At 44.8% G+C, this 8,721-nt stretch overlaps 1 protein-coding gene across 1 annotated transcript; it reads left to right on the top strand.

Moving 5' to 3' along the window:
* The first annotated feature begins 1,393 nt into the window (after positions 1–1,393).
* On the top strand, positions 1,394–7,795 carry NGRN (neugrin, neurite outgrowth associated). Its single transcript, XM_082849421.1, has 3 exons — positions 1,394–1,579; positions 1,975–2,085; positions 6,705–7,795. The coding sequence occupies exons 1-3, from the start codon at positions 1,416–1,418 to the stop codon at positions 7,315–7,317; spliced, it is 888 nt and encodes a 295-aa protein (XP_082705547.1). The 5' UTR covers positions 1,394–1,415; the 3' UTR covers positions 7,318–7,795.
* Positions 7,796–8,721: the final 926 nt, after the last annotated feature.

Genomic DNA, 8,721 nt, shown 5'->3' on the forward strand with positions numbered 1-8,721 from the left:
TTGTGTAGCTTACCTTATTACTTTCCTGAGAGTAAAAGTCCTTCTCTAGATGGAGAAGGCAGTCTGGGGTTGATTAGCTATTAAAAACATTTTTTTGCATCGATAATACACCACATATCATAGATAAGTGATGCATTATCTATGCAAATTCCAAAGACACAGTGAATAGTCTCTCTCCTACCCTCCTCCTCCAGCTACTCAGTTTTCCTCCCTGGAGCCAATCAATGTTCCCTGGGTCATGTGTATACTTTCACAAACATTTAATGCACATATATACATGCATTTATATAAATTGTTTTCTCCCTTTACCCAGACAATAGCATAACTTTCACACTGTCTGTATCCTACTTACCAATGCATTTTACAGCTATTTATGCATTTTATAGCTATTTCCCATTAGCATGTAAGGAACTTTATGGGGTTTGTTCTTTTTTTTTTTTATTTTCCACGAAGCTCCTCTAGAAACCATTACCTAAGAAGGTTTATAATTATGAAACAGAGAAAACAGTTTAGTCATTCAATAATAGGTTATTGTTTAAATCAGTATTGTTTACCCACTGTTGTTTTAATTGTAAGATGGGTTACAAACATGGTAATGTGTTGCTGATACTCAATTATAATCTGTTAATAATAAAAATGAACTTGAGTAGAGTGAGGATTATTCCTGTAATAGTATCACTCTTCACCACTTGCATTGTGATATGCAGGCCAGTGTGTATCTGATTTGCCATGATATCCTGAGGACCTGGCACACAGTAGGCACTCAAATGTCTGTGTGAATGAAGGTGAAGTATAACTGTAAATACCCTAGGTATTCCCACGAGACTGGACTGTGCACATGTCTTTCAATGAGGAAAAAAGGTTGAAAACTACTGGACTTAAAAAACAACAGTACAATCATAGAATCAGAATACTAGGCAGCCATTTAAAAATGTTATATGATCCCATTTTCATCTAAAACAAAGAAGGAAGGAAAGGAAGGAATTAAGAAAGAACAAGGTAATGAGTGGCAAAGCCAGGGTTCAAACTCAGTAAGTCCTGCCCTAGAGTCCATGCTCATAGCCAATTTGCTTATTTCACAGTAAGATTAGAGGTTTTTATCTTCTTTTTGCTCTTCTAAATTTTCTGTAATTAACAGATACTACTCTATAATCAGAAACCTAAAAGACTATGATAACTTCGAGTGCTAGTTTACAAGTGGCCACCATTGCACTTAAGATGAAAACCAGAAGCCTGCTCTGTAATTACAACGGGTGAGGGCTGGTGGGAAAGCAGTTCAAGCCCAGAAGTCACGCCCTCAGACGGAAGCGGAAAAAACGCACCAGCCCCTCAGCTTCCCGCCCAATTCCGGTCCCGCCCCCTGGCTTCAGGAGCTACCCTGTGGCGGGGGTGGGGGAGGGCTTTTTCTCGCCGACATGGCGGTTTCTCTGAACTGCTTGCTGGGCGGGGGTGTCCGTGCCGCGGTCGCTCGCTGTGGGTTTGCTACCCGGGGCGTAGCGATCCCGGGATCTGCCGGCCGTGAGCCGGACCCCGATTCCGACTGGGAGCCGGAGGAGCGGGAGCTGCAGGAGGTGGAGAGGTACCGGCTCCTTCCCGGGCCCTCAGCCTGAAGCAGCGCCTCGGGCCTGGGCGGCCCAGGCCGCGCCCCCTTGGCGCCGGGCGTCCTGCGGCGGTCCTTATTTCTCACCCGTTGTCAGGGGCACAGGGGCAGCTGTTAGCTCCTTTGGGACCACGAGTCCCTTCAGCAAGGACGTATTTCATCACCCGTTTAAAGAATTCGGCGACAGCTTATGGGCTGTTGTTGTTCTTGGTGTTAGATTTCTGGGGCGGTGTTCAGAGCAGGCCTAGGCTGACAGACATGGCCAGGTTGTCCTTGCAAAGAGAAGCGGGCTGGGCGCTCTGACTTAGCCCAGGGCTCTCAAACCACCCATCTGGCTTCCACGCATGGCTTCTGCCATTGGTTCTCTCTCCCAGCGCCCTGAAACGACAGAGAAAAGCTATCCGGTTCCAGAAAATTCGGAAGCAAATGGAGGCGCCAGGTTCCCCGCCCAGGACCCTGACGTGGGAAGCCATGGAGCAGATCCGGTAAGACTGTTGGCAGTTAGGATCTGCTGTGATGAGAAGTGAAGGATACTGGGGCTTAGAACTTAGAACGTTGTTTTTGTATTGTTTGCTTTTTATCTTTCAAGATTTCTAACAGAAAAGTCAAGTAATAAGATAAACGTCGATGAGCTCGCCATCTAGATGTAATAGTTTTTAACGTTATGACACGGTTCGTTTTTTGCCGAAATTTTAAAATAGTAAGTTACAGGCGTCGCAACATTTAACCCGTATATAGTAAGTAGATCATGACGTTCTTGATCTAGGACCAGGGATGGAGCTTCCATGGTTACGTTGCTCTGAAGAGAGGAACCGTATCTTAGAAAAGAGATCCTTTTTTAAATTTTAAGGTTTTTGTTTTGAATAGATAATACATATGGCTCAAAATGAGAACAGTATAACAGGGCATACGCATTGAGAGGTGTTAATCCCCCCTAGTCTCCTATGGATACTATTTTTAATAGGTTTTTGGGTCATTTTCTAGGTTTCTTTATGCAAATAGAAGCAAGCACGTATGAATACAGAATTTTTTTTTTCACTTCTATAATCACAAACAGTAGAATACTAGAAATGCTGTTCTGTACTTTGCTTTGTTCACTTAATATATTCTGAAGCTCTTTCACTTCCCAAGAGAGAGCTCCTCATTCTTTTCTGTAGATGCTTAGTAAACTGTAGTTTATTTTACCAGTCTTTTATGCTGGACACTTGAATTGTTTCCACTCACTTGCTGTAACAAATAGTGCTCCAGTGCATAACTTTGTATACTCTAAATATCTGCCAGAAGTATTTACACTTACATAAATGTATGTGTTACATACCTTCCTAGAAGTAGGGTTGCTACTGAACCGAAGGGCCAATGAACTTGCATTTTGATAAATATTGCTAAATAGTCCTTTGTAGGTCATGTTCCTTTTTCCATTCCCATCAGAATAACTCTGGAATTGAGACTTAGAATAAAGGGGGTTTTATAGAGCTGATCAAGATTTTATGAGCCTGTAGCAGCTTTCTGCTGTCAGCTTCCTCTCCTATCTTGAACACCAGCCTTTTGAACCCTTCCATCTTCCCACCTGTCACCTCCCCTTTTGTGGTCAATAAATATCCTTTTATTTCAGAGAAAAAAACAGGCTATTAGGTAAGAACTGTTTAAAGCTTCTTGGTCTCCTCCTTACCTTCTGCTCTCAATCTTGTACTCTGTTCACACCTCTGGGGAAGTGGTAGTCCTTCACTTGTCTAGGACCAGTCCTCTGGGTGCTCTAGGTCAAATCCCTACCTAATTTCTCAGGGACCTACATCTGTCAACTTAAGGTTGTCCATGTTGTGTGCCGGTCTTAGTCTGTCAATAACCAGTGTTGTGGCTGAGCCAGCCCTTGTGGTTCTTAAGACTGCAAGATGCCCTTCAGCAATAACCATCAGAAAACTGCCGGGTGGGGGGGAGGGTTATTATTTACAGGACCTGGAAATTATATGGCACACCTGAGGCCACACAGCAAGGTAATGGGTAGAGAGAGGTGCAAGGGCCTGGGGTTCTTCTTTTATTGGGGTTGAGGGTGGGGGCCTAGGGTTTTGAGGGCTCACTCTTTATTGGTGAATTTAACAGGAATTTAAAATTTTTTAAAAAATTTTATTTTAAATTATTTATTTATTTTGGCTGTGCCAGGTCTTTGTTGCGGCATGCGGGATCTTTAGTTGCCGCATGCAAACTCGTAGTTGCAGCATGTGGGATCTAGTTCCTGACCAGGGATCAAACCCAGGCCCCCTGCATTGGGAGCATGGAGTCTTAGCCACTGGACCACCAGGGAAGTTCCTTAACAGGAATTTAAAGCGCAAGAAGAAAAAAAGCAAGTGGCCCAAGTGGTTAGTTATTGAAGCCAACCATAATCTCTAAAACAAACACGCCTCAATGGAGGGGTGGGGGGAAGCCTGGCTTTTTATCTAGTTGTGTGGCTGGCAGTGTGTTTATTGGAGATAGCCATCTTTGAAGTGCATACCTTGGCAAGCAAAGCTTAAGTCAGTCACTTGGGTTACAAAGAAAAGGAAACCCAACTGTCAAGGCTATACTACACTCCCTCCTCCTTTAGTTCCCTGCTGGCTCCCTGGCTCCCTACCCTCATTTTTGTTTGTTTCATCACAACAATGAAACTATTATCCACAAATCTACCAGTGACTTCCTCAGTGCTAGGCATAACTGACACTCAAGGCTTTAGTGTGACTAACATTTCTGCAGCATTTGACCTTGTCTGCATTCTTGAAATTCTCCCTTGACCCAGGCTACCACTCACTTCTATTTCTAGGACTGGTTTCTGTTTCCTCCATGATATCCCCGTCTTCCTCCTGTATCTTAATTATTGTAGTTTTTAGAGTTGTGTCCTTGGTCATTTATCTCACTCTGAATATTTCCCTGCCTAATGCCAGCCACTTGCATGGCTTCAACCACTCCTGCTATTGGCTTATGACTTCCAGATCTATCATGTCCAGTCCATGTTTTTCTTCTGAACCCTATATAGTCAGCTGTGCACTAGATATCGCTGTTTGGCTGTCACACAGGTTCCTTAAACTCAATATGTACAAAACAGAATTCATCATTATTCCCTGACAATTTCATTCTGCTCCTATTTTTGCTATAACCCCGAATGGTCCCACCAATCACCCACTCTAAAGATACTGAATCTTGGGACTTCCCTGGTGGCGCAGTGGTTGGGAGTCCACCTGCCAATGCAGGGAACGCAGGTTCGAGCCCTGGTCCGGGAGGATCCCACATGCCGCAGAGCAACAAAGCCTGTGTGCCACAAATGTCGAGCCTGCGCTCTAGAGCCTGTGAGCCACGACTGCTGAGCCCGCATGCCACAACTACTGAAGCTCCACGTTCCTGGAGCCTGTGCTCTGCAACAAGAGGGGCCACCACAATGAGAGGCCCGCGCACTGCAACAAGGAGTGGCCTCGCTCGCCGCAACTAAAGAAAGCCTGTGCAGCAACAAAGACCCAGCACAGCCAAAAATAAATAAATTAATTAATTAACTAAAAAAAAAAGATGCTGAATCTCAGCCTATTTCTTCGCCCAGTATTTAGTTCCTTACCAAGTGTAACCACTTGGCCTTCCTAAAATATTCCTCAGGTCTCTTTCCTCCTCTGCTCTCATTGCCACTGTCTCGGTTCAGACTGCCTGGATTACTGTGACAACCTCTTGCCTGATCTTTCCATCTCTAGTCTTGCCCTGAGAAACTACTGTTACTGAACCAGATTCATTTGCCTGATGCACAGCAAGCCATTGCTGAGACCCTGAGGTTTGCAGCAGAGAAAGGGTTTATTCATAGGCAGCCAAGCAAGGAGATGGGAGAACAAGTGTCAAATCTCCCTCCTTGAAGAAAGAGTTTTAGGATATTTATGGGGTAAAGAAGCAGGGTGGTCTGAGGCTTCGGGAAAGGTGATTAAATGTTAGGAAAAGGTGAAGTAATTGGTGCTCTGAGTTACCTGGTTCTTCATGGGATGCATGTTCAGAAAATGGTGGGCAGCATTAGCATGATCTGAGGATGGAGTTTTTGGCCTTTGACATTGAAAGGTCACCCATTGGACACTTGTACAGGCCCAGCTGAATGGTCAGTGGTCTCAACTAGTTTGAACTGGGCAAAACTAGCCCCATGTTCCTGAACAACAACTTAAGCAACTGTTACCAGAGTGACCCATGGTCAGAGGTGTTATCTATAGGGGGCAGTTAAAGGAGTCTTGTGATACATTGTCTAGGCTATGTGAAGCTTGGAGGCTATGCAGTTTGCATGAACAATTAAAGCAAGCTTGGTCAGTAAAGGCAGGTTACAGGTTATTATTCATTAAGCAGGTTATAGTTCAGGGAATCTAACTGATGACTGCCCTCTTTCACTACCACTGGATTGAGCTTCAAAATGAAAATTTGCTCATGGCATTCTGCTCCTTAAACGCCGTCCTTGGTTCACTGTTGCGTTGGAATGGGCTTCGGAATCCCTGAGCGTGACATGACCCTGCTCCTGCCGCCCCGTCACACAGACTGAGCTGTTCCCAGCAAAGGTGATGTGCTTCTTCGTGTTCCACCTGCTGCTCACTCTACCATCAGTACCTTTGACCTTTTCTTCCTCTCCTCCCCTCTGCCAGCTTATGACAACTTCTCATCTTTTCAGACCAGCTCTAGCATGGACTTCCTGAAGCCATTCCTGGGCCACCCCGCAAATGTGGTGATAGCCTGTCCCTGCCTCTCCCTCCTCAGTGCTCTCACAGCATCCTCTGCTGGGATATTTCTCATAGTGTTTTTGTATGTTACTGTATCTGTCTCCACCACCAGACTGTATGTTCTTTGAAGGGAAAGACAGTCATCATGCATCCCCAGGATCTAACTGAGGCCTGCCGTGCAGTGAGAGAGGAATTCAGTTGATAGGAAATGAAATGACTAAGAATAGTTGGGTGTTGCTGTTAGCACACAGGAATGGACCGCAGCCATTTAGTAGCAGAAGATAAACACTGCGTTTGCAGTTTTTCCAAGCCCTCTTCTTGTCATGTATTTATCACTAGTATTATCAGTTAACTGTTCTGATAGGAGACTTCTTCACAGATTGAAAACCTGCTTCTTTTTTTCATAGGTATTTACACAGGGAATTTGCAGAGTCCTGGTCAGTTCCCAGATTGGCTGAAGGCTTTGATGTCAGCACTGATGTGATCCGAAGGGTTTTAAAAAGCAAGTTTGTGCCCACATTGGAGCAGAAACTGAAGCAGGATCAAAAAGTCCTTAAGAAAATTGGGCTTGCCCGCTCACTCCAGCAGCTCCCAGGCTCTGGGGATACCTCAGCACCGCTTTCTGCAAGCCATTCTGTATCAGGCTCTTTGCCGATGCCAGGGGATGAAGCCTCATCCAAAGGCCATGGTCACAGCACAGCTTTGAAAGTGACAGAATTGAACACTCACAGAACAAATACACCAAGGAGACAGAAGGAAAGGAATAAAGGAATCCAGGGCCTGGAGGAGGAGAAGAGCTTTGTGCCTGTTGCTGCAGCCCCAGGTCATCCGAGAGAGCTGCAGAAGTTCACCAGTGACTGTGGAGGCACCAGAGGAACTGACAGTGACGGATTGCCAAGTGACAAGAAGCTGGCAGAGTTGAAGGCAGGGGAGCCAGGTGACCAGAACTTTAGCAACAAAGTCGTGCAGAGGGGACGAGAGTTCTTTGACAGCAATGGGAACTTCCTGTACAGAATTTGAGCTGGAGCCTGGCTTGTGGAAATGCCACATGAAACACAGCTGGGCAAGTATATTTGGTTCTGCCTGGATTTCTGTGTGTGGATTAACCACCTTGGAATGGAGGGTAGTGATGAGCCTGGAATGTGGGATGAAAGAGCTTCTTGGATTTGAACCTGACAAAGGGCAGAGAACCTCACAGGGTAGTTCTGTGTGGGAGCGGGGTGAGTGACTGGGTAGATTCCAGCCTCCTGGAGCACTGCTCCTCCTGTGACCCACGTGGATCTTCAGGACTCAGCCTTCTTGCTTGGGCTCTCTGTATGTTGAAACCAGCCTGTATTGCATGTGTTGTTACAAGTTTCTGTGATACTTCAGTATGTTTGGGAGGAAATTAAAAGTTTGTCTTCTCACCTCATTTACTTCTTGATTAATGAATACTAACAGTTCTGGAACTGCTTAGTCAGTTATCTTCATTATGTGCAAAATAAAGTAAAATGTAGCAGTCTGTGTTGATTGATGCTCTCTGGGATTGGGAGGGTTTACCTGTGAAGGGAAGGGAAGAGGCAAAGTGTCCCTTGTCTAAATATTGGGAGAGAGATGGGGCCAGAGGAATCCCTAATAAAGGGCTCTGTGCCTGTCAGCCCTGCTCAGTGATGGACTTTGACAGCCAAAAACTGGACATTAGGCCTTCCCTAAACACCCAGTCTAAAGCAGCTCCTCTTTTAGTTGCTAGGGCTCTAAAACAAAATGGGGCTGTGGGGATTTGACCAAACAAAAATGCAAAGCAGGCAAAGGCCTTACAGGCTCTCAACGTAACCTCCAGCCACTTCCAAAAGCTTAAGTAGTATCTTATTTTACAGCTTTAATCAGATTTTTACAAGGGTGTTGTGATTTAGGCAAGAATAGATAATAGATCCCTTTTACAAATATGGTCTTGGGACTTCCCTGGTGGCGCAGTGGTTAAGACTCTGTGCTCCCAATGCAGGGGGCCAGGGGTTCCATCCCTGGTCAGGGAATTAGATCCCACATGCATGCTGCAACTAAGGAGCCGACGAGCCACAACTAAGACCCGGTGCAAACCAAATAAATAAATGAAAGTAAATAAATACATGAAAAAAAAACCAAATATGGTCTCAAAGGTTTTTGGATATGCCCAAGGTCACATAGCTGCAAGTGAGTGACAGCAGTGGGACTTGAACCCAGGTCTGATTCCTAATTCAAGGTTTCTAAAATTCCAGGAATCTATCACTGCCTGGCATAATTTCTGTTAATTCACTGATTCTTTTAGAATACTATATTAATATCAGAAAGTGATTATCAAAAGACAAATGGAGACATATTCAAGCAACGTAGAGTCCAATGACAGTTCTTAACAATGTCTCATTTTAACAATTTACCAGCAAAAATTGGCTACTCAGAATTTAAATA

Source organism: Leucopleurus acutus (assembly GCF_964270905.1).
Source record: "Leucopleurus acutus genome assembly, chromosome: 1".
NCBI lineage: Eukaryota > Metazoa > Chordata > Mammalia > Artiodactyla > Delphinidae > Leucopleurus > Leucopleurus acutus.